Source organism: Cyrtonyx montezumae, unplaced genomic scaffold, assembly GCF_038088225.1.
Source record: "Cyrtonyx montezumae isolate F1298 unplaced genomic scaffold, pur_monq_1.0 scaffold_17, whole genome shotgun sequence".
NCBI lineage: Eukaryota > Metazoa > Chordata > Aves > Galliformes > Odontophoridae > Cyrtonyx > Cyrtonyx montezumae.
In genome coordinates, this window is record NW_027071903.1 from 29,332,798 (window position 1) to 29,352,382 (window position 19,585).

The 19,585-nt window shown below is 45.7% G+C and overlaps 1 protein-coding gene across 3 annotated transcripts in view; it reads left to right on the forward strand.

Annotated features, from left to right (window-relative positions):
- The window catches only part of NTRK3 (neurotrophic receptor tyrosine kinase 3), a 177,859-nt gene that overhangs the window by 95,380 nt on the left and 62,894 nt on the right, over nt 1–19,585 (forward strand). For all 3 annotated transcript variants that reach the window (XM_065734000.1, XM_065733997.1, XM_065733998.1), the window contains exon 12: nt 888–1,076. In XM_065734000.1, the coding sequence (XP_065590072.1) occupies nt 888–1,076 (189 nt within the window). The remainder of the gene's footprint in view (nt 1–887; nt 1,077–19,585) is intronic.

Consider the following 19,585-nt stretch of genomic DNA (forward strand, 5'->3'; position numbering starts at 1 on the left):
GAAGCCTTAATGCAGCACCTCTGCTCATCATTGCTTGACCTGCTGGAAGTCCCTGGCAGCTTCCAGGCAAGAGATAAGGAACATCTCCAGCTGAGTGTGTTTTTAACTCCTTGTGAAAATGTAAGACAGGCTGTGCTGTGGTCTCCTTATCACCCAGCTCCTTAGCATCCTATGTTTATGCAGCACTGAAGGCTGCAGTGGGAATATATGGGTTTTATTTTGTGGTGAAGATGTTTGTGTAGAGCCACTGCGGGGGCTGGAAGTGGGTGCTGCAAGGCAGGTGGACCAACCTGGGTGAGCAGCTGGTGGGTGGTGCTGGGTGCAGCTCTGATGCAGCCTTCTCTATATCATGTGTGTGCGTGACATGAGCTGAGCAAGATTTTCTGCAGTATATCACAGGTCCCTGTAGGTATCATCCTGATCCAAGGGCTCTGCATGCTGTGCAGGGTGGGACTTGAAGAGTGGAGACAAGGTTGATGATATACTGAGCAACAAACATATGAGTGTGGGTTTGGGGTAGAATAGATAATCTTTGAGAGTAATGTTTCTCTTGTCTAAGCTTGGTATTCTGCCAAGCTCGTAACAGCAGGGCGTACAGGCACCAGAGTGACTGCTCTGCCACGTGACAGCCCAGGGATGACTTTGTGCAGGGTTCACCTCTGCTGTGTTGCCGCCTGTAGTTACCTTAACCCCTGTGGACTTGTCAGTCTGGTACCATGTTACCAGTAGAGCAAATGTGAGGTGTGTTCTTTGTGTGGTTGTGGGCATGGGGTGGGACATAGGATGGGATGGTGACAGTCCTCTGCTGACACAGCAATTCATGATAAACAGAGCTTTTGCGTCACCATTCCTGTGTCATGTCTGATGGATTTGCCTGGTGTTTGCAGGTCCTGTGGCAGTGATCAGCGGAGAGGAGGATTCCGCCAGCCCACTCCACCACATCAACCACGGCATCACGACACCTTCATCCCTGGATGCTGGCCCAGACACGGTGGTGATTGGCATGACTCGCATCCCTGTCATCGAGAACCCCCAGTACTTCCGACAAGGTCACAACTGCCACAAGCCAGACACGTGTGAGTGCCCGAGCTGGCTGCAGCCCCCGCGAGCACCAGGGGATGGGCTGGGGGATGGGGGAAGGAGGGTGAGGAGAAAGAGGCTAAGATGATGAGGAAGGAGAGAAGGTTTATTTTATTGAGGAGAATGGGTCTTGGTATGGTTCAGAAACCAAAGTGAATCTCAGGTCTCAGAAATCACAACATACATGTAGGTGCTTCCAAAGAAGACTTTCCACCCTCACCTTCACCTCCTTTCACCTCTCTCCACCACCCACCAGTCACCTTCCCCCCCTTGCCTGAAAGTGTCATTCGAAGCCAAGCTCTGCCTTACTGTGTCCAAGGCACGAGCAGGAGCTGTGGGGTCAGAGGTGACTCCATCCTGGCCGGAGAAAGGACCTGCCTCCCCTTTCTCCTCCAGCAGTTTCCCAGCTGCGGGGCTGCCTCCTTGGGACAAAGACAAGCTCAGGACACGTGGGCATAGATGGGGCAGATGTGTGGTGATAAAGAACAGTAGGCTTAGAAGCTGAAGGCCTTGTTTTCACGGGCTTCTGTAAAGCTTTTCTGCTTCTCTGTATAAATCTGGGTTGTGAGCTCGGCTCATTAGGATAGCAGGTGGTGGTAAAGTGGTCCTCTGTTTTGTGCTCCTAAATTCTGAGTGTGAAAGCGCTTGGTAAAAGGATGCTTTTCTGGGAGTCCCTCGCTGTGGGCTGAGTGCAGCCCCCTCAACGTGCATAGTCAGTAGTTCAGTTTTTCTGTGCTTTTTAGCAGCTTTGAGATGCAATGCAGGAATTCCAGATAATGTTCCTCCTGTTATTGCTCGCCCATTTGGCATGTGTCGATTCCAGGCAGAACCAGATCTAACGACAAAAAGAGAAAATAAAAGAAAATACCCCAATAAATTCACATCTCCCATGGTAAATAAGCAAGGAGTGCCACAACGAAGTCGCCTCCTGCTCCCCCCTTTGCTGACTCATGAGCACAGGAAACATAACTCAGCCCCTGGAAGCAGAGCTCTGGGAAGATGCCAGCCTCCCACCTGCATTAAACCTTCTGCTGAAGGAAAAGGACCCACAGCCTTGGGTTCCATCGGGGAGGTCCCTGGGGCAGCCCCCCAGGTGCTGTGAGTTGGCCCCAGCTCATGAGTTGTTATCACAGCTCGTCAACTGCCGGAGTGATGGGGTATATCCAATTAACGCGCCTGGCTTTCCCTTTGATTTTCATTTTAATGCACTAAATTTGGTCTGTTTGTAGAGAAGGGGGAGGAGAGCGGTGATTAGGCAGGAGCAGAGAAGCTGAGTGCAGCGTGGTTTTGCTGAGCTGCTAATTACATATTTTACATTGCTTATAACACCTCATCTCGAAAATGATTTACAAACTCTGATGGCGTGGGGGTGGGGGCTGTGTATTTTCTTTTTTTCTTCTCTTTCTGTGCTCGAATCATTTTATGCGTCGACCATTTTGGCATGTGGGTACTCCTGCAAGGGTGCAGCAGCCAAGCTGGAAACGCAAAGGACTGAATTTTGTGCTGAGCAGTTGCCCCGTGGGTCTCACTGTAATGGGGTGCAGGGGAAGATGGCCTTGGGAGTTCCACAGGGCTGTTAGATGAAGAGCTCGACGTGCCATGGGGGACACTTGGAGCTGGAAGGAGCCACAGGGGAGAATGCAGTGCTAGCAATGACTGCATGCTCTGGAAATGCTCAACCAATTGCTCACTTCTGTGCTCCGGGTGTCCTGGGGCTCTGAGGGTGGTGAAACCAGATCCCAAAGTGAGGTGCTACATTTGGGTGCTAACTAGAGTCAGATCGCAGCTGGATGCTGACAGGCTGAAAGGTTGTGTTGTTTGGAATTTCTTGCAATTCATAGGGGGAAAAAAAAAGAAATACAAAACAACACCAGGGCTTGGAGACCTCAGGCAGAGTTGGAGTGTGTTGTATTTTAGTCCCTGAGTCTAGGACAAAACTTCTGACTTCACTGGTGGCTTTGCTTGAGGCTGGAAAGTTTCATAATTCACCTTTTAAATTAAGCATGCTTCTGGGAGTTTTTGCTGTAAGGGTTGTGTTTGATCTGATGTGCTCTGCTCAACTTAAACCTGAGCTGGAGAATATTTGTTGCTCCTGTTCTCCCTATGGTTTTCTCGCTGAAGGATTTTTCCTTCCCCCTGTGCAGAACCTGGACACAGACATTTCTTCATTGCCCACCATTGGAGAGAAGATAACTTCTCTGGTCCAAGAAAGTTTTAGCTGAGCCCGAATCAGCGTATGGTGTCTCCTCCCTGAGCCCTGCCCATATGCAAGGCTGCAGCATCCTCAAACTGAGGCTTTTCATGGTATTCTGGGTTTCTCCTTTGCATATATGTTACTAAATCAGCATCCTCAGCAAGCAATTTCTCCTTCCAACACTCAGCTTTTCTCCTTCCTTCCTCCTGCAATTGTCCCTGTGCTCTTGGATGTCGTCTGGGTTGAGGACATGCCGATACCCATTACTGCACTGCAATGAGAAGAGCAAACTCTATATGCTTAATGCAGTATTAATAGTACATTGATGTGATATAGATTTCTGTCACCCTCTATACTAGCAAACATCGCTTATCACGCAGGGATGACGGATGTTTATTCCCAACCACTTAGCTCTGCATAATGGAATTGCAGCTGAAATATGGAGAGCAGCTCCATGCCCGTGATTCTATACCCAATGCTGTCCTGTGGACTCTTCTCCAGCGAATGAGCTTTCCTACGTGGGGATTTGATGTCCTCCTGTCAATGGGATGAAGGGTGCAGGAGTCAGTTCCTGTCTGGTGCAGGCTGCCCAGGGAGGTGGTGAAGTCACTGGCCCCGAAAGTGTTCAGGAACAGTGGAGATGTGGCACTGAAGGACTCGGTTAGTGTGCATATTGGTGGTAGGTGGATGGTTAGACTAGATAACCTTAGAAGTCTTTTCCAGCCTTAATGATTCTATGATTCTCTTGCCCTCTTTCTGCTACTGCCTCATTTAGAGGAGCAGCAGGGATGAGCTGGGCTCAGGACCCTTCTCCCTTCCTATTTAAAGGCTCCTCTGGGAGCCACAGAAGAAACTGCACTGTCTGGCTTTCTTGTGACAAAATGTCAAGTCTTTGGGAAGATGCTTTCCCCATCCTCGCACCATATCTCCAAAGCAGCACTAGGGTTTGTAGCCAGTCCTCTTTTCAGCCGCCCTCAGCACCACCTGGAAGGTTAGGGAAGAGGACTAACAATGAGGACAGGACAACCACAAAGCAATGTCAGAGGCATAACCTAAAATAGACCGTTCCTCCTGTTCTTTGGCACGTGGAGGAACAACCGAGTGGCGTATCTTCTTGGCAGATGTCAGCAGGAGAAGCGACAGGTTGTGAGGAGTTTGCACTCTCTATATTTGGAAATAAACAGAGGGGAAAAGAACAGGGTTTGTTGTAGAGCAAGCACTGTGGACAGAACATCTGAGGATGAAGCCATGCCTTTCTACATGCTATCTCAATGTCAGGGGGAGGTTGATAACACAAATAAAGACCCAACCAACCCATGTATGTGTCCAAAAAATGGCCACTGGTCCTTGTGGCCAGGCAGTGTCAAAAAAGATGGAAAAGTGTCAAAAAAGACAAAAAAAAGAAAAGAGCACTGACCTCAACTAAATCCATGAGGTGGTCTTCACGCTATTGGTAGGACAATATCACTATATAAGAGCTTGGCAGTAAACAGGAACTTTTCAGTTCAGCTTCATCTCCAGTGTTTAGAATTTGGATTTGCGAAACGTGTAATTATGAGTAGCTGGAGATTACTTTTGGTGCAAGACTGGTAATCTTTCTGAAGGAACATTTGGGAGGCTTGTTTTACTTCAGTAGTAATAATTAATTATCAGCACAGTGCATTAGGTGCAGATTTGTTCTTGGATCTGAGCTCTGAATTTTACCCAAATGCCACAGCACAGTTTTGCAGTTGTTCTGTTCCTTGGTATGTCTCATCAGACAAACTAAGTCTCCTTGAGAATGACAGAGACCTGTGAAAATAATCCAGATTTCACTGGAGTAAACAAAGCCGGGTGGCAGATCCTTTCCAGATCTCTTTCTGCCTCCAAGGGATGGTGCTCAGCTCCCACCAGCGCTGTGGAGCACAGCTGTTGGGGTCAAGGGGCTGGTTTGGGGTTTTTTGGTTGGTTTTTGTTGCCAGATGAACGGCACTGCCTGTGCTTTCCTCTTCCAGGACTGGCTGAGCCTTGGGGCCGCCATGCGTTCCCCACGCGGGTGGAGCAGCCGTCCTTCCATCGAGTCCTAATGAGGGTTTTTTTCAACCTCATTTATTACAGGCTGCCCTGACATAATTACGTATTTGAAGTTAGTAATTACATGTATTCATGCTAATTAAGTAATTAGATATAATTACACTAACTGTAAATACATGGTAATCGGCTAAAAAGAAGTACTTCAGAAAAAAAACAAGGCAAATCACACAATAAAAGTGCCATCAGCACTCTTTCACTCAGTACCCTGTCTTTATCTTGTGTTTTCAATGCAGTTTAAAGGGAACATTGTGGTCATTTCAAAAATCATATTTCTCAAACAAATTGATTTCCTTACCTCTGCTTCTAACAGGACTTGAGAACAAAATGGGAAGGACACTTACAACCCCAGTTTATCTTGCCATGGTCAATTCTTTTTGTTCATTTAGTGTGTTTTATTCATCTTGGCCATGAGAAGCTGAAAAGTCTGCAGCATTTCTATTTTTGATCAGTTCGTGTTCCCATTTCCATCAAAAAAATCAACAAAACGAAGCTGTGAATGTTTTCTGCATTCTTTTTTTGCCTCCTCTGAAAACAAAACCAAAACCAAGTACTGGCAGTAGAAATGAAATGTGTTGAGTGGTTTTTTTTTTGGTGGTGTTTTGTTTTTGTTGTGTTCCTCCCCCCCCTCCCCCCCATCCAGGAACAAGAGGATTTGTCAAACATTATTTTTTGTGAAATATAAATCTGGAGCCAAGTGTGAAGTGACAGCAGCACTCCACTGCCCAGTGCCCAGCCTGGAACCGTGTTGTACAGACCTCAGTCCCTCCTTACATGTCTCTGCTCTTTCTCTAAACTTCTCCTTTCTTGTTCTCTAAATGGAAAGCCCCAGGCTCTTCTCTAGGAGGAGCCAACACCCGTTAGTTTTGTGAACTAGGTACTTGTAGCCTGAGACTTCTGCATCGGGACTCCTTGCCACCTTATGGTCTTGTCCTTCAACACCAACCCATCTTGAGATGTGTCTATGGAATTTAATGAGGACCTTTATACTCATTTACATGTGTTCTGCTAAATCTGGAGTTTCGAAGCCTGGCTTTCTGGCTGGGGTCTGTAAAAAAGCTCAGCTGTTGGCAAGTGGGAGTGCACTGAAAGTCCATGCAAAGAACACAACTACTCAGGAGATTTTGCATCATTTTAGGGAGAATGCATACACGCACTCCTGATGCTGTGTTGCATCTGTCCCTTGCTCAAGCACTGTGCTACCTACACCCTCACCTAATGCAGGGCTTCACACGCCTTCCTGCTCCTACATTAGTGGCTGTGTCCCCAGATATCAGTGCTTTTCTCTGCCCAGTTGCTCTGATAGTGCTTGTGACCCCATGGTGCTCTTAAGCCTAAAAGAGGTGCCCAGGCACCAGGAAGGAGAGCAGCAGCATCCATCAACCACTGCTCCTCATGCCTGGGGCTTTGTCCCAGCAAGACGAGAGCTAAAAGCATGGCACATGAGATGGTATATGGTACGTGACCTGAGGTATTGCAGTGCTGGTGCCAGTGGTAATGAAAAAGGTTTCAAGAGTATTCTCCTAATGGCTCACTGATTGCGTGCATTATGTTGTGGGTTGCATTAAAATAGCTTGTGTGTGTGGGTAGGCTATGGTACTGATTTTTTTTTTTAATTTTGCTTTTAATGAATTTTCTGCAGCTTACAATGTTGGCTTTTGGGAAAGTATCTGGGTACTGGGGCACCTCTATGCCTTTGGGGTCTGAGGGATGGGGCTGTGGTTTGCTGTGTGGTAGCCCTAAAGGCACTGGGAGCTCCCTGAGTTTACAAGGAGATGGCATTGTGACTTTTCAAAATAGCCAGGATGGTTTTCAAGTTTAAGATCTAACGCTGAAGTGTGTTAGGATTCATCATGGTCAGATACGAGCTGTCTTCTGGTTAGAAGTCTGAAGGTTCACATTCTCTGTTCATTGTCCAGTTAAATTGCAATTCCTGATTAAAAATACCTCCTGTTGTTTAGGAGTCGGGATAGGTTTGCATACAGCGTTCACAGCAGGAATGTTATTGGTGGTGCTGCCCTGTGGGACAAAGAAGCACAGCCCAGGATCCAGCAGTGAAGCTGTGCATCAGGAGAGACTCTGAAATAACAAATTTGAGTGCGGATTTGTCTAAAAAGACCTAAATACCCTGCTCAGTTCTGAAAGGTGGGGAAAGTCACACACAAAAAGATATTCTCAGTCTTGTTGAACCCACTGTGATGTACCAAAGTGAGCTGGCCACGCTGAGAACGCAGCAAACCCATCTCCACATGGAGCTGATGCAAAATTCGTGTGCAAGTGTCTTGAGGTGAAAAGTACACTGATTTCATGGCATGTGCAGGTTGCTCTAGATGCCTGGGCTTGTCTTCTGTTAGGGGTGGGTTTATTGTGTAATCCATTTTCAGATTCCTGCATGCTTGTTCCTAACCAGACGGCAAGTTACCTAATGCAGAACCCTGTTTAAATCTGCTTTCCAGGCCCTCTCTTCCTGTCTCTACATGAATAGATCTGTTTAAGAGACAGGAATAAACCAAGACTCAGTGAGAGCATGAAAATATCTGGATGTACCACATCCACAACCGGTCCATCTTGCTGCCTACAGCTCAGTGTAGTCAATATGGCACGCAGTACTGCAACTGGGGGTGACCTCCAGCGTGCTGTAGGCTCAGCTTTGCCTGTTGTTGGTTCCAAGTTCATATTTGTGCTGACACTGGTTCTCTGAAGCAGTCCTGAGTCTGCAGAAATGTCACACCTTTCTTTCAGCCCTACTAGCCTATTTTTCACCCTGATTTGGAGCACTGAGTCTGAGGGGTAACATACCTATGTGTATATATATATATATGCATTTGTATGTAAATATATATATATGATCTATTTCAAATGTATGGTTTTATATCAGTTGGCACCTGCTCTTAACTTGCTAATATATTTTAACAAGTTTTACATTATCCACTACACCTCCCTTTTACCCATTGTGAGAGAGGGTTTTTTTCTCCCTAAAATCAGCTCTTAAATTCAGGACAAGCAGTCTCTCTGCCTCCTGTAAGAGTGACTGGGAGAGAAGGCATCTAAGTCTCCTAAGTACCTATTTCAAAACTGCAAGTAGAAGAAAACAGTGGAATGAAATTACTTCAGCTCTTGTCTCCCTTCCCCCAGCCCTCTACCTCCTTCTTGCAGGATTAAGCTGAGCTAATCCTCAGATGAGCAAGATCTTTGGGAAAGCAATGCAGCAAAGTAAAACCAAGGGAAGGGAATGAAAAATCCTTCACACTCAACACTAATAAGGAAATTACTGGTGTCCTACATTATGAATTGGATGAATTTTTAATGGTTAGAAATGCAGTTGATTTATAATGCATCCATCCTGGACTGCAGGGCCAATTGCCAGCTAATAAATAAATGGCAGGCCCTTTGTATTAAAAGTATCAGTCATTTTACATCTCTGCACTGTAATTGATGTGGAGCATTGAGCAAGGGGAGATGATGGGCAACATGTGTGTGGCAAAGCCAAGGATCTCATGTTTTAAGACATACATGAGGTCTCAGCCCACTCTCCAAGCCTTCTTTTGGATCACAGCTTCTGCTGCACCCCATTGCTCACAATCCAAAGCCAAAAAGACATAAAGAGCTTGGCAGAGGTCTCCATGACTTTGAAATGGTCACTTTAAGCTTTGCTCAGGGGTGCGTTCAGTTTATTTTTGGATGGGGCGTGAGATAAACTCATCTAGTACTTGATCTAGAGGTTGACAATGCTGCCCATGGCAGGGGGCTGAAACTAGATGATCTTTGAGGTCCCTTCTAACCCAAGCCAATCATGCTTTAGGGCAGATTTGCTCCTGGGTAGCCAGAGAAGTTCCATCTGAGGTGGCTGCCTAAGGCTTTCTTTGTACATGTGGAAGGATGGGATGCTTTGGTCTGCCATGTAAAGAACTTTGCTCAGGATGAGGGAGGTGGCCTGGTGGTACTGGATATCAGCACAGCACAGAGACAGAGATTGGTGTGAGATCATACGAATCCCACCACAAACGTGCGCAGCCAGGGCTGTGTTAAAAATAAATCCTGGGCAAATTCCAGAGATGGGGTGAGACTGTTCTCATGCCAGATCTCAGCAGAGCCCAAATGTCAGGGGAACCAGAGCGAGAGCACAGCAGGCAACTGAGTATTTGAGAGATGGGGTTTATTTTCCCCTATTATTAAAAGAGAAAATGTACCTGGCATCTTGCTCCTTCACTATTTCCCAGAAAGATGTGTTTATGTTTCCAGTCCAACAAGATGCTGCCAAGCATCTTCACCTCCATTTTATGGTTGAGAAGAGGGAAGACACTGATTTGCTTGAGGTCACACCAGGTTGCTGACAGTGAGCAGTCTGGCCCACGTTTAGCTTGCTGGACCATGTTGCATGGATGAGCTGCCACCTGAAGTCCTTTCACAGCCAGCCTTGTAGAAAGGGAAGTCAGAAGGCTGGATGGTCAATCTAGTTCTTGGAGCTGTCATGTGTATATAGTAATCCAACATTCTGGATAGATTCTTTCTTTCCACTTTCATGGGGTCTATGCTACCACCTAATATGTTTCTGCTTTGCTCAGTTAACTTATTCTTTAATTAATCAATAAAGAGACCTTTATTTCCCTAGGATATCTGCTGACCTCATTGCACCTAGGAATTGCCTCCCTCCCTGCTTTGTTGCAGTGTTGCTGGGCTGGGAGGGAAAGCAGTTATTTTTTACCTTGGCTTTACTTCCTTGCTGATGAGCTGAGAGGGAAGCCTGGGATACGAGCTTTGTTGCCCAAGGAAAGCACCGCTCTCCAAGATACAGACTTTCATCTTGACCTGGAGGAAGGAAGCGCTTATTGGCTTGCTTATTACATTTCCCCATGGTAGCATAAATACTATATCCATGATAGATATGGATCATATGAATAATATAGAGATTTGGACTAAGTAATAGCTGTGCTCTTTTTAATACAAAAGATCCTCGGCATCAAGTAGTATTAATGATCTGTTTTGACGTGGTCTCTGCAGAGTATGATTGCAAACGCCATTTCCATGAGAATCTGAGAAACTGGGGGAGAAATCATAATCTGTTCATCCCCTCTGTTTCCTTTGGGACACTCCAGAAAGAGTATCCTGTCTGCTGATTTTTTTTTTCCCCTAGTCTTCCCCAGGCCCTCCAAGGATATGAAGGATGAGTGAGTTCTGGGAAAACAAATCCCTTCTGTGGGCAGGCAGCGCTGGGCTATCAGAGGAGACAACTTGGGGAGGAAATGTAGTACAAAGATCCTAGCAGCTCCCTGTGGTCACTAACAGTTCTCTGGACATTTCTGAAAGAGAAAAATGATTAGTTACAGTGATACAGCTGAATGCAGGCAGACACGATGATATTCTGGGTCTCTGCTGATGTGAGGCTGGTTTCTTTTCAGTAGCTTTAATTTGACGTTCTCCTTTCCACCTGCTCTCCAACATCCTTGCTGCTGTGTGCCATCAAACAGGTGGTTGCATTCTTATGAGAAATCCTCCCTAAAGGCCACTTGTTAGTGCCTTAGAATCTTTTGGGACGAATTTAAGGTATTAGTAAGTATTAACACCTAATATTTCTTCACAACTACATCACTGCAGGGGGCAGGTAGTGAGACAGCCGTTGCAGGATGCTCTGTGGTTCATTTTGTGCATGGCTGTTTGCAGGGTGCATTACCTGGCTGCTCCCTGTGCTCTGAGCTGCCTTGTCCTGTAGATGTGCTAGGTGCCAGCACTACAGCTGCTGAGCTGGAAGGCCTCTAAATTAATGGAGCTGTCTGAGAAGGTTATGAATGCTTTTTCAATTTATTTCTTTTTCCTCCCAAACACAGCATCTCGAGCCTTGAATCAGGCTGTTAACCTTTTTCATCCTTCTCTTTCTAGCCACATTCATCTTTCGACTTGTTTAGTTTCCTTCTTGCACCATCACCCTTATAACAGGAATGTGGGCAAGGGAGACACGAGGACTCTCTACCCACCCCCTGGCCATGTTCTTGCATTGAGGATAAGGGCAGGAATGTCTCGCTGTCCTCTCTGGGCTGCGTTGAACAGATAACATGGGCTCAGGTGTTTCTTTCCAAAAGGAGTGGTAGGTCATTAACACTCTATGCCCTGCAGATAACTTCTATTGATCATCAGCTGCTTAATCACAAACTCTATCCAAGTTCACTTCGATTACTCTTTTCCATTTCGTCATCTCTGGAGAATCAACCTGACTAAAGTTAATGTACTCGTTACGCAGTTGCAAAACTGGTGCTGCAGATTGATATGTAAAACTCAGGATTTAGGAAGGGCTGTGTCTTCACTCCTTCACATAACTGCATGACAGCAATGAGCGTGTATTCCTCTGCTTGTTGAGGTGGAATAGGCACTGGGAGAGTTGTGCAGAGCTAGGCTTTGACCTGTCTAGATGGCGTGCTTATTGTTCATATAAGTGGACTAGAGGATCTTAGTGTCTTTTCCAACCCTAATGAATCTGTGATTCTATGACCTAGATCTTCCAGTTCTAGCATGGTGAACACCAAAGCCAGAGAACCCCAACTTTTAGGTGGATGTTTAGATTGAAGCAGCTTTATGGATTTGCCTCTGCTGGTGTTCGTCTGGGAGCTGGTAAGGAAGACTTTCCCATGGGAGAGTGAGAGCTCAGGCGAGGGCACAGACCAAGCAGTTTGAGAGATGTGAGCTGAGTGATGGAGATTGGAGGGGAACTGGGTGCCAAGCCATGATGGCAAAGTCTGCACAGCTGGACCATGCGTTCCTTTTTTATTTTCTGATGATGTGTGTAAAATACATGTATAGATGCAGAACTGGTAGCTTAAAGCAAATGTAGGATGTTAAGTCCCCTATGAAAACAGATCTTAGCACTCCTGAAATCAGCACCTTGAGTATGCTGCTTCTGGCTATTTTGCTGATACAGTGGAGCCACGGCTGGAAAGCTGCTGTGTGAATAGAGGCTTTACTCTTTTGGAAACTGTCAGAGCTGTGGGGAGGGGAAGCAAGGAAGCTGTGCAAGAAGTGGCAAAACTATTTGCCAGCACTTGCCATATTTTTAATGACAAGCTCTGAGAAGCAACAACTCAGACTGAATGAGGTGCACAGGTCTTGGGGGAAAAGCCCTGAGGTGGGCGTGCTGCTTGTTCCTGCCTCTCCAAGCTTACCTTGATTTCTGCCTTTGCTCGATGTTCTGATATAATCCATTTTCCTTTTGTCTTTTAATACTTGCTGTATAAAAACATTTTCCTTGAACCTATACGCATTCAGGGCTAAATATTCTGCACTGGGTATGGTGTTTCAATGACCTAATTTGATTGTGGAGGGTCGTGTCCTGTATAATGTTGTCTCATTTTCTCAGTAGTCGATACAAACTCAATTTTGTTTTCTTTGAAAAGAAAGGAAGTGGGGGCAGGAGCTGAGCATCCCCGATCAAGCTTGTACCTGCAGCTCTTACCTTGTTGCCTGGCTGTAAGACGGCGATGGCACATGTAGTTCAGCCTGAATGGGATCTGCAGGCTCCTTTTTTTTTCCTGCCAGTACTGAAGGGGAGAAAGGATGGAAACTACAGCAAAGAAAGGCCCTCATTTGTAGCTGCTGGCACCTCTGATTTGCCTCAAGGAGTCATTGCAGCAAGCTGGAGCCCTCTTGATGGAGCTTATCTCTGGAGGGGAGGGTTAGCTGTGTCTCCCCATGGGACCTGGGTGAGTGTTTAGCTTTCTCATTTCGTCTCCAATTAGATGTTTGGTCCTTTGTATCTCCTTGTTTCACCTGCATGCACCATGCTTGCCTCAAAACCCCTTAACCTTATTTATGAATAGCTCAGAAAGGAAAAGGAGGGTCTGGTCTCAATTTGTGCAGCTCATTTGCATGGGAAAGAAGTGTGCAATTTCAGACGGGGTGGTCCCCTGGCCCCGCTGGGCTCTTTCAGGGCAGCTGTGACTGCTCCATGGAGACTGAGATTTGGTGAGCGGTAGCAGGGCTTGCTCAAAAACTGGGTGTGCTGCGGTGTTTTAGCAGAGCTCTTTCAGAAGAAACTGGTTTTGCATCAGCTTGTAAAGGATGTGTCAGCCCAGTGTTGGGTCTGTAGGAAAAAAAGAACCTGCTTTTGTGAAGTGAAAATTGCAGGGGGTACTTAGCTGTGGGCTCATGGACCATCTGTGGCAGCTGGGATTGCTGGTGTGGCAAATTACTCAACTGGTCATTTCATTGCTATCTTTCCCACCAGCTCTGGATTTCTTCCTTGGTTCTCAGGGTATTCTTTTTTATACAGCCCTGCCTCCTCCTGTCCAGTTGAGCATTAAATTAAATAGGTCCATTGTGGTGAAAAAGCGGGAGTCAGAGAGGCATTGGCAGGCAAAATGAACGATGATTTTCAGCTTAAGATGCAGGTAGGAGTTAAGTACATGAGTCAACAGTTCTGTGTTCCTGTTGTGACCACCAGCCAGGCTCCCTTGGCTTGGGCCAAGGACATAGCGGTAGTGAGGTCAAGGAGCAGAGTGGTTGAAGCATAGCAGTGATATGTGTGGCCATGGACAGACCAAAAGGGCATAAACATGAACCTAAAGAGCAGGAAAAGGGGAGTGGGTTGACCACTGGCTGCTTGCAGGATCCTTCTTGGCAGGATACCAGGTTTCCATAGACCAATGTCTGGCCCAGGCTAGTCAAGGTCCCTGATTTGATCTCCATTTTAGAATATTTAATCAGCGAATCCAGCACAAAGTCTCTTTAAGAAGAGACTGGCACAGAGCAGCTGGATGAGCATTGCAATCAATGTATCTGCTGTGGAATGCTTCCTGCAGAAATATTACATCCTCTCTCATTTACTTGATGATCTTTAGGGTGAATCAATCAAAAGGTGCTGTGCACAGATAGTTCAGACTGTGGTCCTGTGGGTGTACATTAGAGAGGCATTTGCTCTGTGTTAATGGACCTGTTGATTAACAAACAAACCATTGCTTTTGAAATAGAAAACTGTTACTTGATAGGCAATGTTACCATTGGATATTCTGCAGCCCTACCTCTCCTACCCTTAATTTACACGGTGCCAACACCGGGAACTGCTGCAACAAAACCCAGATATGAACTACTGGAAATAGAAGCATTCACATCTCACAGGAACAGTTATTGGAGGTGAAAATTTTCAAGGAATTTGGAAAAACCTGAGACTTTTCTCAGACTCAGCATGTGATTTTGTCACTGTGTCATGTTCTCTGCGTGAGTCTGCCTTTCAGTGTGATGCCCTCCTGGCTTCTAGCAATGTCCGAGGAAGATCTCACTGTCATTCCCAGCAGCTCCTTGAGGGACCAGGCTTAGTTTCTCATCATATTGAGGGTGTGATAGGTTAGATTTGTTTCTGTAAAGCCTCCAGTCTGCTGGAGCAATTGCATGTTCATTTCTTTTCACTATGATTTGGACATTTTGTTATTCTCCACTTTTTCTGGGTGAAAATTTTCCTATGTTGAGGCATTAGTTCTTGCATTTTTGATGTTAGCATGGAGTGAACCTCAGCACACTGGTGGGCATTTTAAGCACTGGCAAACGAGGAAGATATCCACCACTTAGAAGATGTCCTTACCCATTGGAAAGCCACAGCTATTGCACACAGCTATCCCTTGTGCTGGTTGCTGCAAGCAGCTGTTGTGTCCCTGCAAAGCGTGCTCGAAACCTTGGTGCATGGCCAGAGGCTACAGAGACATCTCCTCCCCTAGACTGGTGGTACCTTATTTAGTTAGCTCCATTCCTTAATTGCTGCAAACCAGCTCACCCAGAGCTGTCCTTCCCCCAGTTGGTGGGAGTCAGAGTGAGGAGGCATTTAGCGGATTAGGGAAGCGAAGTGGAAACCATTTGGCGTTTCTATCCTGATTCTTCTGGGTGCCTTTAATTAGCATGATTGCTCAGTATGCGATTTTGCCATGTTCTTTAGCTCCCCTGGTTAGAGTAATTATTCCCCCAGCTCCTTTTGTTCCAATTCCTGATCGCTTACAAAGTCTCCTGTTAAAAGCCATTAAACCCATAATGTAAAATGAGAGTAATCGCTTGGCAGTGCGTGCTCTCAGCCCCACACGTGTGTGCTCACATGTTTTGTGCCCCGCTCCTCCACTCCTGCCACGTGTTTCATGCCCACATCCCATGTGTAGCAATTGGGACTAAGGGTGTGTCCTGCTGGGGTGGCAGGCAGGGCTTCTGCCTTCTGTGTGATAGGCAAGAGGACAGAACTTAATTTCTACTCAGAAATTCTTTACTCAGAGAGCGGTGAGGCCCTGGCACTGGTTTCCCAGGGAGCTGTGGGTGCCTCGTCTCTGGAGGTGCTCAAGGTCAGTTTGGATGGGGTCCTGGGCAGCCTGAGCTGGTGGGGGACAACCAGCCCACAGCAGGGGGTTGGAGTTGGATGGGCTTTGAGGTTCCTTCCAACCGAAGCAGTTCTGTGATATGATACTATATGATATTTTTTAAGTAAAGCTGATTCTTTTCTTCTCAAGTGTGAAATCTTTTACTGGAAGGAAAATGGGGCTTTGGATAGTTGCACTCCTGGGAGTTTCCATGTTAAAATGCATCCCTGCCCTGAGAGCTCAAACTCTTCTCTGTTCTTCATCTGTGCTGACATGTGCCAATGTCACAAGTGGGACAGATGGACACAAAGGCTCATGTAGAACTACATGGCATGAAGTGAGGTTGGGCTGAAGTGCTTTGAACACCTTGCGTGTTTAGATGACCTGTAGAAAGTGACTTATTTACAGCCCCAAAATGACACTGAGTCAAAGACGAGTCTGGCAGTCTTGTAGTTTAAGCTTGGAAGTGATGGCCAGAGCAGAATTTCAGAACTAGGTTTTCTGCTGGGAAAACCTGGTAGGAAAGGAGCCCTGGTCTTCCATTCTCTGAAGGAAGTCTCCTACTTCACAACAGCCATGTGTTTGGGGATTTGTCCTTCATTTGTATAAGCCTGCAGTTCTCTGTTTTCTGTCCTTTCTTAATCTGGTGAAATCAGAGTCCTCACTATGCCCTGGGACGTGTCTAAGAGCTTGCCACACACTAGCAGGTACCAAACATGCTCTTGAAAGAAAGTGGAGAATCAGGAGCTTTGTTCTAAAAAGCTTAATTATGCCACTCTATGATATTTTGATGTAGCTTGTTCTGAGAGTCACCTAATGAGGTAACTATGAAGAGAAGAGGAGCTGTGGTGGTGGAACTCATTTCCAAAACAATCAGAGTATGAGCACTGAAGAAACACATAAAGGACAACAGTGTCAGACAAAGTTGCATCCAAACAGCCTAAAAAAATCAGCAAATCCTCATTCCTCAAAGCTTCGTGCTGCTCTTGATGGTTTTCTTTTTGCCCTAATCTCTTCCTCTTCCCATTCACATCTCCTCTATAGTGCTGTGTGCCTCCTTGCCTGCCAAGATCCATGGCTCTCCTCAGTTTCCATCCTCAACTTGCAAATGATTAAATTCATGTTTCCCAATGTAAGCTCTTCCTGACATTTCTGGCTCTTGGGCTTGTACCACTCCTGGCTTTCCTGAAAGGCAGCTCTGGCCTTTCCAGATGAAGTGAAATGAATAGTGAAGAGAATAGTTGGGCTGTTCCCTGCTCCAGTGCTCACGCCATGGCATCGGTCCTTTGGGGACCTCAGACAAACTGTGTTCCCATTCAGTGCCACAGTTTTGCCATCTGAATTACGGATATAAGAGCTCCTGCCTCCCAAGGGGATGAACAAGGCATAACAAATTAAAGTTTATGAAGAGCTCAACGAAGGAAAAAAGTTTGCAACAAGGTTGTTGCTGTTCTAACTTAGGGGCTTCCTTTGCTTGTTGGTACTTTGATGTGGCAATCAGTTGTACTGGTGGATTGGCTGTACTGTAATTGGAATTAATCAGCAATTACAGAACAAGAACCCAGCTAGATTCTTTCTCAGTGGATATTCATTTCTGAGCAGATTAGTCGGTGGTTTCAGTATCTCCATGTAAAGTGCTTAAGGTAACTATTGCTATCTAAAGTGGCTGAGGAACAGAGGCAGTGTCAGAGGAACGCAGATACCTGTCAGGCAAAGTGGAAATGAGGAGCTCTTGAAAAGCTGTGCATAGTTCTTAAATTGGCAGCAGTCTGAGGGCTGACTTAAAAAAAAAATACAAGAAGAAAATTTTTAAAAATTGGCAAAAGAATGTATTTGAAAACCAAAGTGATGAAAATGAGGTATTGTTGGGATCTTTGATGCCGTGTCCCTTGAGCTTTGTGGAGTGTAGAGACAGAGGGAGTGCATAGTTGTGAGAAATGGGGACTGGTAGAGCTAGGGAGAATTGTTCCTTGAAATGGTGAGAACTATAGAGGAGAAGGCTCTTGGATGTCTCGGTGCAGGGACACAGATGGACAGAGGCAGTAGGATGAGCTGACAGCACCCAGGATATCAGCTGCCACCAAACTTTCAGGCATCTGGAAATGTGCCTGCAGCCTGTTCTTATGACTGACCTGTAAACCTCAGGAGTTCTGCCACTCATATTTGCACGGCTGTGGATGTCATGAGGAACAGAACAAAGCATCCTCTTAGCTTAGAAACCTTCTATGACCATTTACAATTTAAATGAGGTGAGGCGAATCTCTGTACTCTATGGGTGAAATAGCTGGGTGCCCAGTCCTTCCCCTTTCCCTGGTCCTCTTACAAGTAATTTCACATACTCTGGCTTCAACCTAATGAAAACAAAACCGAGGAGGCCCAACTGATCTGGCTGCTTTCCATCATGCAGTGGGCCTCCAAGTGGCTTTAAATAGCTGCACCTCTGTGTAGTCTGGAAAAAAAAGCATTGGCTGTGCCTCTGGACAGGGAGGGAAGCTTCAATTCAAATCACAGGGCATCTTGAATGGTACAGAAGACATAGAAAATGACATTTTATTTTGCCATTGGTCTTAAGTAGAATTTTTAACTATTTTTCCTTTTTTAGAAATATATTTTTTAATACCCTGATCAACATTTTCCCACTTTGGGGCTTTTCCTGTGGGGAATTGGTGGGGAATCTTGGAGCTCTGCCTCCTGAGCTATCAGGCTACATCATTTAGTATCTTGGAACTAGTCCATCCATGAAGGAGTTCCAGAGAAAACAAACTTGTGATCCCAGCTAATATGGAAATGGCTCACATTAACAGCAGCAACAGAAATGCTACAGATGCCGGAATTCCTCCAACCAAAGGTTTAATGAGTCTTTCGTAGTCTTACAGAGTTCATCATATGAAAATCCATATATACTTTTCTCAAGAAACATTGTTCAGCCATTGAATATCTTGCAATATTCTTCTACCTCTTCCTTTGCTTTAGTTAAGCATAAGAGAAACTTGTGTGGGAATTGGATTTTCTGGATCCATTTGTTTCTGCCCTTTCTCTTGTTCTTATCCCATCTCTTTTCTTTCCTGTCCTCAAAAACAAATATAGTGCCCCAATCCTTGCTATTTTGGCTTGTGAAGAAGACAAAGATGCCACCAACCGTTGCTAGAGCTTCGTTGAACACATTCCCAAGAGGTCTCCAATGCTGTGAGATCTCATTGACCGCAATGGCAGATTCTTAAATTTGAGGTTAAACCATAGAAATCTAACAATGCAAGGTGAGCTGCTGTGGATAGGGATGAGGATCCTATTTCCATGAAAATGAACAACCATAAGCATTTCTGTAGCTCTCAGACCCTCTCTGTGAATCCTAAGAGAGTTGTTGTCTACTTGAAGACGTGCTTGAGATATATGTATTGGTATGAAATTCACCTGTGGGCTACATTTTCTTGCATTTCTCTGCAGTCAGTAGTGCTGGGCTGGTGTAAATGTGCAGAGGGCCAGTCCCTTTGAATTCACCTTGGATCATAGAGGAGATGATCTGCTTGTTTCCAACTGAGGGTACTGGATTCGCGGTGAGCCCCTGTGACCTATTTGTTGTGGCAAGCCTCAGGCTGAGTTGCTGTTTGGCCTGTTCTTTATTGGAGTGGAGAAAGAAAGAGGATTTTGTATCCCAGCCCTGCAGATGAACCCATCCATGACAGGAAAGCTGGATTGCTGTGTTGCTTTCCTCTTAAGTACAGATGTATTGGACCTGGCTTTGGCTAGATGGATAGTTGTTTCCTTCACTCGGGATGTGGGCCAGGCTCGATGGTTTTCATGCCTCCTTTGATGCTATTCATACTTCATATCTGCGCATAGAGAAAGATAAAATGTGCAGTGGTGTTGGACTCTCCTATTGCTTTTTCTTTAAATCATAAATTCTGCTGTAACATAGAAGAGAGAT